Source organism: Petromyzon marinus, chromosome 40 (genome assembly GCF_048934315.1).
Source record: "Petromyzon marinus isolate PM22_M1 ecotype Great Lakes invasive population chromosome 40, UKy_Petmar_22M1.pri1.0, whole genome shotgun sequence".
In the NCBI taxonomy this organism is placed as follows: domain Eukaryota; kingdom Metazoa; phylum Chordata; class Hyperoartia; order Petromyzontiformes; family Petromyzontidae; genus Petromyzon; species Petromyzon marinus.
In genome coordinates this window covers 10,893,147-10,909,713 of record NC_133706.1, presented here as the reverse complement: position 1 = coordinate 10,909,713, position 16,567 = coordinate 10,893,147, and the positions used below count along the sequence as shown (strand labels likewise).

The 16,567-nt window shown below is 49.6% G+C and overlaps 1 protein-coding gene across 2 annotated transcripts; it reads right to left on the bottom strand.

Moving 5' to 3' along the window:
• Nucleotides 1-45: 45 nt before the first annotated feature.
• Nucleotides 46-12,900, bottom strand: GCNT4 (glucosaminyl (N-acetyl) transferase 4). Of its 2 annotated transcripts, XM_032968749.2 has the most exons (4): nt 12,431-12,900; nt 11,888-12,027; nt 10,975-11,106; nt 46-5,155 (listed from the first exon to the last, which is right to left on the bottom strand). In XM_032968749.2, the coding sequence occupies exon 4, from the start codon at nt 5,018-5,020 to the stop codon at nt 3,674-3,676; it is 1,347 nt and encodes a 448-aa protein (XP_032824640.2). In that variant the 5' UTR covers nt 5,021-5,155; nt 10,975-11,106; nt 11,888-12,027; nt 12,431-12,900; the 3' UTR covers nt 46-3,673. The 2 variants fall into 2 exon arrangements, with proteins under 2 accessions (XP_032824640.2, XP_032824639.2); XM_032968748.2 differs by lacking the exon at nt 10,975-11,106.
• Nucleotides 12,901-16,567: the final 3,667 nt, after the last annotated feature.

Here is a 16,567-nt window from a genome sequence, read left to right as displayed (position 1 = left end):
GCTAGAGGTTTATTTATGTATTTAAAAAAGGAAGGGGAACCAAAGCATTTGAAAATAAATCTTTAATAAGTACAACATCAACACTTCATGAACAAACACACAAAAAAAACACCACTTTCAGAAAAGCATCTATTTCTGAAATGTAGGTACTGTGCTTGTGTGAAATGTGCCCTACTTTATTCAGGATTGATCGTGAGCGCGCGTGCGTATGCCACGGCCGGCACCAGGGCACGGACGAACAGAGAGTCACGAACCACAGAGCCGCCATCCGGTCCGGGCACCACTGCACCACTGCTCCCCCCCCCACCCCCTGCCTCTCCAGGTGGCCTGTGCAGAAGTTCTACTGACCACCACGGGGGTTGGAACGATGCACCACCGAACCGATCGAATCGACGTCGATCGAAAAAGCTCGCACAGTACACGCGTTGAATTGGCCGGTATGAGAAATTCCACGTGACTGTGTGCGCCGTTTGTGATGGACGCGAAATCGCCTTGCAGCCGCAGTGTTTGGGTGAAACCATTCTGAGATCGAAACGGGACCCTGAATTACAAGAAGGGCTTGGTGGTGCATCATAACATCCCTGGTAAATCAACATACGTGGTCCATGAAAAGTGGTTCAATAACCCAGGCTTTAACAGCCATCCACACACAAAGCAGACTGACGGATGCACTTTTCATTGAAACCCAAGGTCCACCGCAGGCCTTTTAAATACTGTACATCATTACACCTACTTTTTCCACACTTCCATCTGCAATGCGTTCAAACCGACCATAAGCAAAGACAGTACGGCACCACCTCACTCATGTGACCATCACATTCACCCTGACCAACTAACCGGCCACACCGAAGTAGCAGGATTTGTGCGCCGCGTGTCATCTGTGATTTTCTACCAGATGTTCCGAAAACCTTTGCGCACGCAGTCTCTTAACCTCGTGTGCGTCCGCTTCCTTCTCAAGCACGGCGAAGAAGAAGCATTTCCCCACCATTCAAAGCTGTTCCATCTCAGTCGCGATGAACTCAACCGTCGTTTTCTGTAGATGATCTCATATCCGGCCTTGTCACGAATCTGCCTACGCCGCAGCCTCCCCAGCGAGTCGGATACGCGACACCGTACCGTAAGGCAAATGCAGACTTGCGTCGAGTAACGTACGGGCTTGACACCGGCGAGCCAAATGGAAATTTGTAGGACAATATGGAAACCGGCGGTCAGAGCGGCCAGGTAAGGTTACCCCCTGGCTTCTGGCTGGCCATTATAAGCCACACAATGACAGCGGCACCCATCAATCATTCATCCATTGCCCTGCACCACGCAACGCCGCTGATTCGTCGACTTTGGTGACGAAGCTCAAAGTAAAAAAGAGTTTTAATTTTTTATTTTTTAACCGCGCTTCTGATTTTTTTTTATATATATACAGTTCATGATTTGAATGACACCTGGCATTCAACTTTGGACTCAACTTTGGACGCGATCTACAATCCGTGTAGAAATATCCCAATCGTGCGCAGTGGATTCCATACCGCTCGTTTGCTCTCTGAGAGCGGGGTGTTTGGAACGGTCACGTCGCGCGTTCTGACTTCTGGCGTCGCGTTCCTTCCGAATTCGCACGGACACACACAAAGGCGCGGTAGAGCGAGCGTGCGCGTGGCTTGGAACGTCATCGCCTTGGCCAAAAGAAGGCTGCTTCATTTGTATCACTCAGTTTTTGTTATGCGCAAGGGCCTTCAATCCATTTGGCCACTTTATATGTTTGTGTTTAACACTATAAGTCCCAAGTAGACTTTAGACTCACAGAATCAATCTGGCTTGGATCGGATCAGCTTCACGTGACGTAGGAACAGACGGACGGAGCTCATGCGTAATAGATGTCTTTGGGTAATATCGCGTGAATTTAAATGTGTCGTTAAACCCGCCACCACCCGACAGAGCCAGTTGGTAAGGTTCGTCACGTGAACAAAACGTGCCAATTCGTTACTGTTCAGCACACCGGTGTGTTGGAGGGTAAACCCACAACATTTACAATTTGAGTCGTACGACGTTTCGGCGCTAATTCCAACAACCAGCTTCACGGTGCTCAAATTGTAAATGCCGTGGGTTTACTCTCCACCACATAGCCGGTGTGCTGCACGAGTAACGAGTTGGATTTTTTTTGTTTGTTGACGTGACACACCTTAGTAATTGGCTGTGTAGGGTGGTGGCAGGTTTAACGACACATTTACGCAATATAACCCAAAAACCTCTTATGGGTAACAATGGTCTCGAAAGCCTACTTTGTGTTAAGCATAGCGAATGCATTCGTGCTTTCAACCTTGGTCGGAAAGCATAAAAAAAACAATTGTGCTCATCTGCACCTTACCAATGGACCCAGCTCTGTGATTGTAGAAACTACTGAATTCTGGCGGGTAAACCAATAACGAAATAAATTAACCCTACCCCAGGCATATAAAGGGCGCTTCCGGCTCACTTTTCCAAACATATTCTATTTGAAGTTGCAAGATGCATAAAAAGACCATGTTTAAACAGTTTGAAACACACACATACACACAGCAACACATAACCCCTCTGCGCGTATGTAGAACTTCTTTTGCACCGTACTTAGTCAACAGTGCTCACATCACTTCATGTGCCAATACAAAAATATATACGCTACTTACATTAGACAATTTGAAAACCCTGCAGAGGGCACAAACACTCCCTGTGCAGTCGTGTATTTTGTAAAACATGGATAATATGTTACTTTCAAATAATCTTTAACCGAACAAGGCTCTCACTGTGTTGACCTGAGCTGCACTTCCAACCCAGGCAAAATCTTCCGGAAACAACTCGGCTATTTCCAGACTCAGCAGAGTACAGCCGTCGGCCGCATTATAGACACTTATCGCATGTCCCAGGGACTTTGTTGGCAGGAGGCCTGCTATCTTTGTGCCATGCATGTATGTGGAACTTGTTCCGCAATGTACGTAGCCGGCCGCGTTAATCCGAGGCGCTGTGCGCATTTTAACTTCCACGAACACTGAGAACGGCGCTCCCTGTCCCAGAAATGACTCCACAATTTGGCCCAGGAATTGCCCAGACGTGACGCAGAAGCAGCATCAGGCCTGAGCCTCCGTCCCTATGCCCCACATGCAGTTGGACTCTGTGGGCTCTACTCGTCACATTTGTTATGTCCCCTCAGTGCCCATTCCCTTCCTCCATCATCTGCGTCCGGGAGCTGGGTGGGTGGGCGGGGGAAGAAGCAATCTAAAACAATACCCATACTTTTCTTCGATAAAAAATATATATTAAACTGTGGTTCGGGGAGGCTATTTTACGCTGAAATCTATTTGTCTTGTGATTTTCCACTGCACAATTTTAATGCGCACGTGGCCGACGAAAGTTAATCCGATCGAGTGATGTCACAGCACGTGCCTCTTGCTCCTAGGTTGACCCTGACCGGCTCTGGGGTCAGCCTTGCTCTGAGCATACAGCTTGGTATGGGACTGAGAGCCGAGGGTGAGTCTAGAAGTCTGTAGAATCGGTTTGGCACGGGCCAGGTTGCCGTGGACACGCCAGCCCTACCGACGTAGCACATGATTCCCGCCTTCCTGTCTAACCAAAGGCTCCGGGTCCGCCCCATCTCACGAACACCAGCAGCTCCTCTGTGGACCCTCACGCGTCCGCGAAGGCGCTCCCATCACTCACGTGCGTTCTGCCTGCTGGAGATCTCCTCTTCAAGGCACTTGACGACCACGGGATCGACGTGCGGGTCGAACTTGTTCGCGAACCAGTGGCCGTCCCGCAGCAGCCAGCCCAGCTCAGCCGCGCCGTAGATGCACACGCTGCGCACGTGCCGCCCGGAGCACACCGGGTACAGCCGCCCCTCGAGGTAGCTCCACTTGACGAGCCGCGTCTTGCTCTGCAGGTCCGACACGTCGGCTTTGCCGCCGCCGCCGCCGCCGGGGGCCTGCGGCGAGCGCGCCAGGGTGGCCCAGAAGTGCTCGTCGGGCGAGTAGGTGTCGGCGCACCAGCGCAGGAAGTCCGCCGCCACGGCGCTCGTTATCGCGAAGCGGACGAACTCCCGGCTCAGCACGAAGTAGGCGCTGCCGACGAACACCTCGAGGCCGTGCGGCGCCGGCGCCAGCGCCGTCTGGGTGTGCTGCAGCGCCGGGAGGGAGGAATCCCTCCTCTCGAGGACAAACTTGTGCGTGAACCTCTGCTGCTTGTACGCCGACGGCTTGCCGGTCTCCAGCATGCTCCTGCCTTGCAGGCTCTTCAACTCGCTCACGAGCTCTCGGTTGGACCGCAACGGAAAGTCCTGCCCGCACAGATTAATCGCGTATTTCCAACGCACGGGCGATTTCAGCAGGTCGGCGAGGCAATTGATGTCGGCCTGCAAGCGCGAAATATGCGCGTAGTGCACCTCCTCCAGCTTGGACGCTACAAATACGTTGTCGAAACACTTCGCAAGACTCTGCACGGCAGACTTGAACGTTGTGGACGACTTGGTGTCGACGTGTATGCAGTAGACGTTCTGCGGCACGAAAATCGCACGCAGCAGGCGCTCGAGCGTCGCGGCGTTTTTGTGCACGACGATCGAATACGCGATGGGGAAGTCTCTCTCCTCCGGGGACACGTGCTTCGAGAAGTACTTCCTCGTCTCCAAAAACACCGGGCAGTCTTCGGTCAGGAGCAACATGTCTTCGTCGGTCAGGTCGACTATCGTCTTCCTCCGGATCTTCAGGGTTTTCCCAATTTCCCGCGGATCCTGCTGGAGGATCTCGCTGCACCGGATGTTGTAGAGCTCCTTGTCGGCGGCCTGCCATTCGGCGGCACTGATCTGCCACTGGACCAGCTTGGAGGTGCTCAGGGAGGGCTCCATGAGCCACATGTCCTTCAACCTGTCCGAGTGGTCGTCGGTGTGATGCACCGCGTATATCAGGAAGGAGAGCAAAACTGCCACAAGAATTATAACCTTCATGATCTGGCGCCATAGCTTCGCGATCTCGCAGAGATTCCTTTTCACCATGGTGCGTCGCAGCATCAAGGGACCGTGGCGTCAAGCCGCCGGCTGGTGTGACGCGACGGGAGAGCACGCTGCCGCTGGTGCGAGCTCAGTATCCGCCGGCTGCAGGAGACGCGCGCCCTCCAGCCCGCCAAACCGAGCGGCCCGCAACATCTGGAGAAACACCGCGGGTAACGATCAGGACCGCGAGCCTCTCACCCCCACGCTCGTCGCACACTCGGCGAGTGGACGATCGCCGTGAACCCAGCGATTCACTCGATGGCCACTCAAGATTTCCCTTGTGTAGCCTTCACAGGCCGCCAGGGATAGTGCTACTAGCGAGCAGCACCCTTGAAGGTTGGTACGTCACACACCTTTTCTATGCCCTGCGGTGTTCAAACTGAATACAGAAAATACATCAATGCCGGAAATCATCCAAAACTAAATTAAAATGCATTTCATCCACTGTTTAAGCACATGACCGGGGTAAAATGGTAGCACAGTGGTTAGCGCACTGCACTATGGTAACTCTGGTGGTAACCTGCATTCGAATCCCGGCCACGGCTAACATCAGTGACATCTGAACTGGCCCTCTTGTCTCCACCCCCATGTCCCTTCACCAACCCATACTGAGCAGAATGGTGAAGTATGGTGGGAAAAAACCCTCCATAACCAATACGTGGGGGATAGGGTGTGGGGGGGGCTTCATCTTGCAGTGGATTATTGACAAAGTGATGTGCATGAGCTTCATCAATTGAGGGGCTGTCATCACGAGTGGCGTGAGTTCATCACGAGTGGCGTGAGCTCGTCAGGAGTGGCGTGAGTTCATCACGAGTGGCGTGAGTTCATCACGAGTGGCGTGAGTTCATCACGAGTGGCGTGAGTTCATCAGGAGTGGCGTGCCAAATTGGCAGCGTTGAAGCCGCCACCGGTGGGGATCGAGCGAATTTCTTGTCTGTCACCGCAACGATCGTGAGTCGCGGACTGTCCCTGTATAAAATAATTATGGGGGTGGTGGTGGTGGGGGTAGCTGGGAGGCTCAGAGGAGGTCAAAGCACAGAGCTGGAACTGCTCAGATCCTGGGTTCAACTCCGGGCAAGCTGCCTGTGATTAAACTTGTGTTCTCAAGTGTAGTCAGTTTATGTTCCCAGGCCAAATCGCCAATGACTGCACACACACACACAAACAACCTAATCACATTACATTTGATTCCGGAACTTAAAAGTGGCTCATTTGTAGCTCTGAGAATGAACAAAAAAATATTGGTTTGAACGTCATGCGATGAACATCACTCTCAGCGCATGGGGGAAGTTCTGCCCAGAACCCTCCCGCGGGCCGATGTACAACACGAAGAAGGGCCACGCTGATCGGAGAGAGATCCAAACGGGTACCACGGTTCATGGTAACTATTGGTAAACGTTACCAGGCAAACAGCGTCAACATTGACAATTCTTGCCAAGTGGAGAAAAAACATCCGCTTCATGAGAGTAAGGAAGATCGTGACTTTTCCACAAAGGCACTTCATTGACAAAGCACACACCGTGACACTTTGGTTATAGATTTGAAGTTTTAAATAAACAAGTCACGACGTTTCGATTGCTTGTGTTGCAATCGAAACGTCGTGATGTTTTTCTTTCACCTACGTGACTTTACCGAAAGAACCAAAGAGTATGGATCCTTGCAGCCACGAAAACTTTAAATCCAGAATGAACCACACATCGTGAGTCAGGTTTAATGTACTACCTATGTACATGGAGTAACAGACTGCATAACAGACACAAGGCGGGGGGGGGCTTAGTAAATGATTTGCCAGGCGGTGGCTACCACGTGGCCTGTAATCCAGTACTGTGGAGGCAGCGTGGGTTGGTTGATCGCAGCACAAATGTTGTCAAACTCCCCGTGAGTGTCAAGGCGCCACTTACCCTGACTCGCAAGGGGGAGGCAGTACAGCAAACGGAATAATCACCATCTGTGTCCATCTGCATGGGGATAGAGCGTTGCCCCCTCGCGGGCATGGATTTTCTCCGGGCGCTTCAGTTTCCTCCCACTTGCATAAACTCATCTTTAATGAGTTGAAATTATCTTAAAATAAAAACCCAATGTAGGACCCTCCTGGTATTTGATGATAATCTATAATTGAACTAAATTTTTCTTTTTAAAAAAAGATAATTTTCCTATTGCGATTATGATTTACTGGCTATTTTTTCCTCTTATCTGTTATTGTTCATTGTTGACTTATTTAACTGTGACTTGTTGCGTTTGTAGGAGAATCGTTGTTGTTGTTGTTGTTTGTTGATGAACCCCGATTTAAGAGCTTCTTGGCTCACAGGGTACTTCAAAACAATTTCAACTGAAAAATCTTTCTGCGACTCAGTGTGGCTCTCCGGGATAAATAAGCAAAATGTAAGCGTCTTAAAAAACACATTACATCAACGCTTTTGTAGATCGACTAATTGTGGAACCCCCATTTACACTGCTGTTGACTGGGGTGAGCAGTCACTTAAGAAACTTTCCGCACCAGGAGATGGAATCAAACTGGCGAACCTCTGGATCGCAAGTCCAGGGCGCTGACCATTACACCGCAGCAGCTTCCTTGCACATTAAATTACAACGGCCAAACTTCACTGCACATAAACCGAACGCTGTATTATTTATTCATGCAAACAAATGTGTAATACATTATGCCCTGTCATGAGTCACAATTTGCATTTATGCAGTATCAACACCTAAGTGCATGGCTATGTCAGACACGGAGACAACACACACAGTACCTGGAGAGACAATGTCGTTCTCTTGCCGAAAATATATGTTTTAAAACGCTTCTGTGAGAAACTGTGCGGAACTTCTCATAGGCGGACGTAGTTTCACGGTGCTCTGATATGCACGCACACAAGCTACTCACTTTCAGCCAAATTCACCAAATTGAACTGCAGGGTTATGCGAAAACTGCCGTACGTCAGTTACGGAAAATAAAAACTGTTTAATCATCGTTTCACTAAATTTCAAACGACGATCCTGCACCATTGCAGTGAACATACAATGAACATTAATACTTCTTCGTATTATTAACCAGCTACCTGCTTCTGCCGTAACTGATGTAACCTTATTTGGGGAATTACCATTGGTGGAAATTCCAAATTTACATGGCAGGCATCAGTAAGATCATAGAATATGGCTAGCCATCAAAAAAAGACGGTCACTACATCGCGCGCTTTCGGATGCGCTTCTGGTGCCGTCTGGAACGTTCTTCCTTCCCATATTAGGAAACCATTGGAGCTGTGCACTTTTCAATCATTTAGATCAAAAACAAATTTCTTTAGGACAACTTTTTTTTCGTTTAGTTTATTTGTCCTTGCCCCGCACCTCATATTAGCATGGCTGGCTATGTACGGTGCAAAATAAGCTCAACAGCAGCTCTCTCCGTGAAGCAACCCGTCGTGTGTGGTGGGCTGTAGGGGGCTGGATCCTTTCCCTCCCCTCCCCCACTGCTGAATGCTCTGCCGCCTTCCCATACAAACTTATTTTATGTCAAGTAAATAAAATGTTGGTAGACTATTTAGCACCACTGGTGGGTTTTTTTCTTCACAGTTTTTTTTATTTTAGCAGGTAAGCCCCACTGAGCTATGTAGCTATTTTTCAAAAGCGACCTGGCTTTCACAAATGATACTTGAACGAAGTGGCTTATCACGTGGAATTTTGGTGCAGCCAAATACTCTAAACACACATTGCTAAATGTGGAGGGAAAATCCGGAAGAGCCAGAGAAAAATCCACGCGACCACGGGAACAACGTGCAAACTCCAAATATACAGCTGGCGTCAGGGTCGGGATCGAACCTGCGGCCTCCTGTTTACCAGGCGAGGAAGTTAACATCTCCTAGCCACCCTACACAGGGGGTCACGGAGATAAAGCAAGAAGGCACAGTAGACAAGCAGGTCACATCGCTACTCTGTTCGGCATTTCAACTTTCAGTTAAAGTTTCGTTTAACATCGCTTGTGTCGTGACCCCTACCGCCCTGATATATTGTATGCCCCATGCCCCCCGACTGTGAAATTAGGTGACACTACAGCATTTGTTGTGTAGTGTGTAGCAGGCTGTGGAGGTTTAATGATTGCGTTCGGACAGCTTGCTCAGAACACGGCTCGCCTATCAGTGGTGTAGAGTTTTTTTTAATACATATATACCGTGCCGCGTGTATAAATAGCGTTTTGTGAAACGCTACACGTGTCGGCATTCTGCAGGTGCGGGGTGGGGGGAGGTTGTCGGCTATTTAAAACCCGTTGGCCACGTTCGCGACGGAAAGTTGTGCCACCAATTTGCATGGAGGCGCGGGTACACCTCAGGTTAATGTTGTACGTGCGTGCCGTCCAATTGGTTAACTGTTTAAAATTGTCTTTTAAACTATCTATATATATTAAAATTTTACCAGGTAAGGCCCACTGAGCTGTTTTCAGAAGCGATCTGCCTATCATAAATTGTAGCCCAACTAAGTGGCTTTTCATCACGGGGAAATGTAAAACTATTTGTGGTAGCCAGGTCGCTTCTAAAAAAAGAGATATACAGCTCAGTGGGCCTTACCTGGTAAAATAAAAACTGTTTAGTGTAGTTTAGTTTACTCTCAACTCATGTTTCTAAATGTGGAGGGGAAAGACTGGAGGACCCGGAGAAAAATCCACGTGACCACGGGGAGAACATGCAAACTCCAAATATACAGGCGTCAAGGTTAGGGTCGGGATCTAACCCACAACCCCCTGTATGTCAGGCGAGGTGGCCACCGTGGCGAGATGTTTTGGCCTGAGCACAGGCCATAGACATCCAGCGGCCAGAAACAATCAGCACTATCACAGTTGTGAGAGATAAAGAGCTACTACATTTCCTGAAATGAGCTACGTACGATGCGAAATAAGTTCAACATTCAAGGTTGTTATTATTATAGGAGCTTGGGAAAGGAGATGATGGGAAGGAATTGTAAAGTGCAGCAGTTGTGAGGGAAGGAGTGCGTGCAAGTGTTGTTGTGACCTGTAGTGTGGTGAGTGTGTGGGTGAGTGGATGGGTGAGTGAGTGAATGGTTGAGTGGGTGGGTAATTGAGTGAGTAAATGGGTGGGTGAGTGTGTCAGTGACTGCTTGAATATGTAAGTGTGTTAGTGATCAGGTGAGTGAGTGAATGGTTGAGTGGATAAGTGAGTGAGTGAATGGGTGGGTGGGTGTGTGGGTGACTGCTTGAGTAGGCGAGTGGGTGAGTGTGTGAGTGATCGGGCGAGTGAGTGCATATTTGAGTGAGTGGGTGGGTGAGTGAGTTGTGGTGACCTGAAGCATGGTGAATGAGATGAAACAGTGAGTCTGGTAGACATGGGTGGAGCAATGAAGGAGCAAAGCGACCATGGCATTTGTAACCATGGTGAAGGCGTGATAAGCCGACTTATTTCCACAATTTACAAAAATAGTTGTAAAATATACTTGACCTGCAATATACATAGAGTGTAGCATTGCATGCTACACTAATGAATAGCAATGGGCTTTTGCTTGCTTAAACACCAATTAGGTTTTTTTACACTATGTGTGTTATGTCAACATTTCAGACAGCTGTCTGATGACGCAAACATTTGGCACTCTTCCACCCTGGACTTTGGGTGGAAATGTGTTGTTCTGGGAACAGGCGTGTCATTCTGCTTGTGTAAACACACGCATGGGTAGCGGTCCTGTTGTGGTTTGCGCAATGCACTTCGAACCCGCTTGTCCCGAATATGAATCCCGCTCACGGCCAACATCGTTAATGAGTATCTGAACTGGTCCTCCAGGTTGACTCGGCCTAAAATGAGTACCTGGTGCGGTGGGGTGAACATCACGACTGGGGAGACAAAGGTGGCCGGGCGTGGTGCTGGCCACCAACCCCCTTCCGTAGGCAATACGGGGGATTTTATCTTTTATCTATTTACTCTACACGGCGTGTACGGTCGGTTACGTACGGCGCAAAAGAAGTTCAACATACATACGTAGTCTCCTCTCCAGTTGTATGGTTGTGGTCCCCAGAAAAATGTGGGAGCTCCCAACTGCCGCCCGAGCGTCGAGGGTTCGATACCTACGCAGGCGATGCTTCATCCAGCCACTCCGCTTTGAGGAAGAAACTAAATCCCACGTCGGGTTTTACAGAGCCCCAGGTGCCACACAGGGGGGGAGGGGGGGGGGCGACAATTGGTGATGAAGTATGTCCATGACGCTGCCCGGCGGTAGCCTCGTCCGCCCCTTTGTTGCCGAGGCCCACGGTTCGAATCCAGCGCCCCCCCTCCCACCACGATGAGTACCGGCGCATCAAACACTACGGAGTGCTGCCCGCTTCAAGGGGGACGTTCGAGATCCCGTGGAGTCACTCACAAGAGTGGAGCCTCATCGTATGCCGGTGTCAATGTCCAAAGTTTGAAAAAGTACACGGCAATAATTTGGCCCATACTGCGAAAACTTGGCAGGACCCTCCTGAAGAAGAATGTCACGAGACTCACGTAGATAGAAAACACAAAATAAAAAAAAAATATCTAAAATACAAATAAAAAATTAAAAGAATAAAATAAAATGTAAAAAGTAATAAAACAAATACAAAATGTAAAATTATTTTATGAAGTTAGTTTTATTTTATTATTTATTTTCTATTTTTCCCCGATTTTTTTTCCTTTTCTATCTACGTGACTTTACCGAAAGAACCAAGAATATGAATTCCTGCAGTCACGAAAGTTTTAAGTCAAAATGTAACAACAACAACAATCACCATCACCACCATGTAATGATGACCGGATCTTCTGAGAAGCCGCGTGCGTTGTGCGCCCATCTGCTAAAGAAGCCACTCAGCATGAGCTCACGGCCATCGCATTTCAGTCAATCGGAGAATTGAAAACCCCCAAGGGTTGGTCGTACCTAATACCGCGCAACGCTTCCGCGGTTGTGCTCCGCGGCTCTGTCCCACGTGTTGCCGTGTTGTCCCTCGTGTTTTCCAGCACAGTGTCAGTCCAGCGCCTTCAGAAGCTCCCAGCGTGTGCAGCGTAACGCCAGACGTCCTGCCAAAGTGATAAATAAAATACACACATTTGCAAAGTGCTGCACAGACGAGCGAGAAAGCTCTGCGATCCTATTTTGAGATATTTGGTAAATTCCATTAATGAGAATTTTATACACGTGAATACCAGGATAGAACATACGCATGCAAGGGAGGAAGAAGAGGGGGGGGGGGTGATCCCCGTGAAGATAGATATGAACCTACTTGCTATACTGCCGTACCCTGGCAAGCCAGGTGATGGTGATATCGCAGCCCAGAATTTCACTCATTTCTGTCATCCACCAACAACCCTGGCTTCAAGAGTGCCGGATAAGCGCGCGGGCAAGGAGCAGAAAAACACAGCGGCGAGCTACTACTACTGCCCTCCGAGGTGGAGTTTGCAGACTCCTCAAACCTGGACTTACCCGAGCGCTCAAACGCAAACCTTGCAGCGGCCGGGACCCTGCCAACGGGACGCTGCTCACGGAACTGTCGGCTGCCGAGCCGGTGGTGGCCTTGGCCGACTGATCGCGACTGTTCCACGCGAACTGGCTGTGTTGCACTATAAAAGCATCCCTCCTCGCTCTCTCGTAACCATACCGCCCCTGTCTCCGCTGTAATCCAATACCAGAGACCCGCACGCACGCCGCGAGCGACACCCCCCACACACACACACATCACCCGCCCACCACCACTTAATGCCCAGAGGCTCCGGTGGGCACACACACACAGACACATCACGAAGGTTCGCGCTGTTTAGCCAACCAACCCCGCAAGGCAAAGTGTGCCAACGCCGACACGTGGCTGCATATCGGCAAGTGATGTTTAAAGCACACGCATGCACTAATACACGTGCACTGACACGCGTAGTAGTAGTATTGTTGTTGTTATACACACATACAAATGCGTGGTGTTAATGCACGTGTATACACAAGTATACGTTTGAATGAACACGTGTGTAAGTGTTGTGCATCACACTTAGCTCGGTTGTCTTAGGCTGTTAAGGTTATCACGGTATGTAACCCAAAGTCAAATGGCAAAGACATTTCCTGGCCAAATGAGCCTTGAGGCAGTAGGGGAAATTCCACATTATCATGGTGGGGGCGAGTCTATTCACAGGACAACCCCTGTTGACTTCCCCACAAAGCGGTACAAATTTGATCTACCCCAGGATGTGAACTCGCGACTTTTCCACTGGGAGCCGCTCACTCTACCGCCGAGCCACTGAGATATTCATTCTGGGTATTTTCCTGAGATGGAGCATCTCGTACGCAAGGGAGTCCAGAGCGTCATGTGACACATGCCTCGTAAAAAGAGACAAAGATCCCCTGTATAGCCTTAACACACTGTTGGGGCAAGTGCTGTTAGTGAGCACCTATGAAGGCCAGCACGTCACACGAGGGGGGGGGGGGGTGGCCAGCACCACGCCCGATCGCCTTTGTCTCCCCAGTGGCGATGTTTACACGCCGTACCAGGTACTCATTTGAGGCTGAGTCAACCGAGGGGAGGCCCAGGACCGATTCGGATAATCGTCAGCGGTGTTGGTGGCCGTGAGCGGGAACCGAACTCGAGTCGCCGGGGTTCGTGGCGCGGCACGCCGACCGCTACGCGCCGGAACGACACGCGCGCACAGCACTGCCGGACATAAGCCTCCTCGTGCCGTGTCACTCGTTGTTTCATCATACTTCACCACTCTGGTCGGTGCGGTTTTGGTGAAGGCGACGGGGAGGGTGGCGACCGAAGGGCCCAAGCTAGTTGGGATGTCGCTCGCCACCGATGTTGGCCGCTCCTTGTACCCACGTGTGAGCGAACGAACGAGGGACCTGTTTGTTGACGGTGTTGTATTTCTTCAGAATAAATGTAAACGCGTGGTATCCGGGACGCGAACAATGTCTGGCAGGAAGAATGAACGCGCAGACATGTTTTATCCGGCCCAGCGCCGAGAAAAAAAAAGCAGTGTTTTAGTCCAAGTTTAAAATGTATGAAATCATATCAGATGACTGTAAATACGCCCATTGTATAATACAGCAGGAATAATAATAATAATGGGGAGATGAAAACGGCTCTGCTTGTTGTTGCGTCGCGGTGATCCATAAGTGGTGGTGGCGACGGCGGCTCGAGGGGGACGGGGGGGGAGCATTTATCCAGCAGTGGATTGGCCATGGCTGGTGATTAAAATCATTATAATGTCCTTTATTTACCCAGGAAAGCCTCTCTCAGTTCCAAGACTTTCATAGAGGAGGGCCCCCCCCCCCTTGGGACGTCTTGTCCAGTGCCGCTCACGAGTGATTGTGTCGCGCGAATCCTTTTACAGATACCCCATTGGTTTTAAAACTAAAATAAAAACTACAAACACATTTTTTTTTATTTGACCAGGTAAGGCCCACTGAGCTGTGAAGCTCTTTTTTTCAGAAGCGACCTGGCCACAAATGACAGCTCAACGAAGTGGCTTATCACGTGCAAATTTACAGCAGCAAACCATTCTAAATGCACGTTTCTAAATGCGGAGGGAAAAACCCGAGGACCCGGAGAAAATCCACTCGATCACGGAGAGAGAGATACACAAACTCCAAATATACAACAGGCGTCAGTGTCTGAATCGAACCTACGACCTCCTGTATACCAGGCGAGGTAGTTAACATCTCCTAGCCACAGTTTCTCATAGACATGTCTTATGCTCTTCTCGACAGGTGACTGAATAGAGCAGACGATGGCTCCGTCCCTACTTTACAGAGGAGAGTTAGGAGAAGTAATAATAATGTAATAATTTCAACTTGTAACACGCCTACCGCCACAGAATTTCCTCATTCTCGTCGTGAGGGAATGACTCAGTCGCAAAGAGGAACCACAGAAAAGCAGGAAGGCAGCCACGTGGTGAGCCGGCACTACCAGCAATTGCCAAGGCTCTGCGGTCCTCTGTATATTGAGGTGTTATCGGCCAATTAGTGAGCGCTTACACGTGGTAGGAAACTGGAGCACCCAGAGAAATCGCACGTGCGAAGGGGAAACACTCTATCCCATAAATACGGCACAGGTGGAGTCCACGCGTCTGCTATACAGCAGGCTCCTGGCGAGTCAATGGTAATAGCACGTTGATGCCAATGGGACGGAAATTTCATGACATTTGTGCGTTAATCCACCAACCGTCGCTGCTGCCTCCACAGTGCTGGATTAAAGGCAGCCACGCGCATAGCCACCACCACCGCCTGGCTAAGAAGTGTACTGAGGTTGTTGGTCGGGGGACATGTAGAGGTTTTGAAATAATGTTTTTTTTACAATTAATCCCCATGTCTATAATGTTAGTGGGCTATCCATAATGGTTCACTCTGTAGAGTATCATCAAAGCCTCACGAAGTGGTTCACAGCTGAAGGTGCAGCCCTGAAAAGTCTCGCTCATGCCACTGCGGGCGGAAAGCCCTCCCACTAGAGTAGGCTACAGAGTTACTCCAGAGGGCATTTTGGCCTACTCTTACATGCTGAAAATACAATCTTGGAAGGTGAGTACTCATATTTTACCCCACCACGTGCGATCTACCAGGGGCGGGGGGGGGGTGCTGGGTAAGGGGGGAAATTCATCAAAGGAAGTTTCGCTGTTTCAACTGCTTCATGTGAGATTGATTTAATGACCTCCAGTTTACAAGTCTAGTGGTTGTAACTGTTCCACTCTGACCTGGCAGTATCCTGAGCAGTAAAAAGTTAAACTAAATTAGGGAGAAACAAAGAGGTGGTGTGGGTAGTAGGGTTGAGGGGCTGAATGTGGATAATTATTGACCTCGGCGGATGATCTATCCAGGTGGCAAAAACATCTCCTGGGTCTCGAAAACAAGTGCTACTTTGTTGGGAGACGACTGTGCAGGTCCTAAAGGCTGAGCTCTGCTACAAAAAAATGTATTAAGTTCAACCAGTGGCTCTGGATGGGCCGATGGACGAAGACGAGCGGGGAGACACTTTGACGTTCTGAGAGGCAAGAAATGTTTTAATTGGTGCGAAGGCGAACGAGGTTCACGTCCTTTGGTGGACGCGTTGCGATGTCGCGCGCGCATCAAATCCCACGCAGCACTGGCACGACAGGTGTGGCTACTCGGCCTCTCATCTACACCGTGCATTGCGCTGTGTTCTTAGTGGACCTTCAATTGTGATGATGTATTCCGGGTTATTATACCATTTGGGAACATGATTAGGAAAACCAATTGGTCCTTGAGGAAATACATCACGCCCTTTATAAAAGGTCCTGCATTGACATGTTTGGCCAATACCATTCATGCACGTTTGTCATGTTGGAAAACATTCAAAACAAAAGTAGCCTTTGAAAAGCCTAATGACAAGCCTGGCAACGATCAGCACCGGGCTTGGAAGGGATGGGGAGGGGGATGGGTCAGGTTCAGGACCGGTTCAGACATCACTGGACGCTGGCTACTGCTGTTAGCCGCGGTCCTGATTTGAACTCTGATGGCCCATGATCATAGCGCGACCTAAAGAACGTGCCGGGAACGTTGTGACACCCACCAATCATCGCTATGACTCAGTCTCCCGAGTTCAGATCGTGCTGTACAAGAGAGATT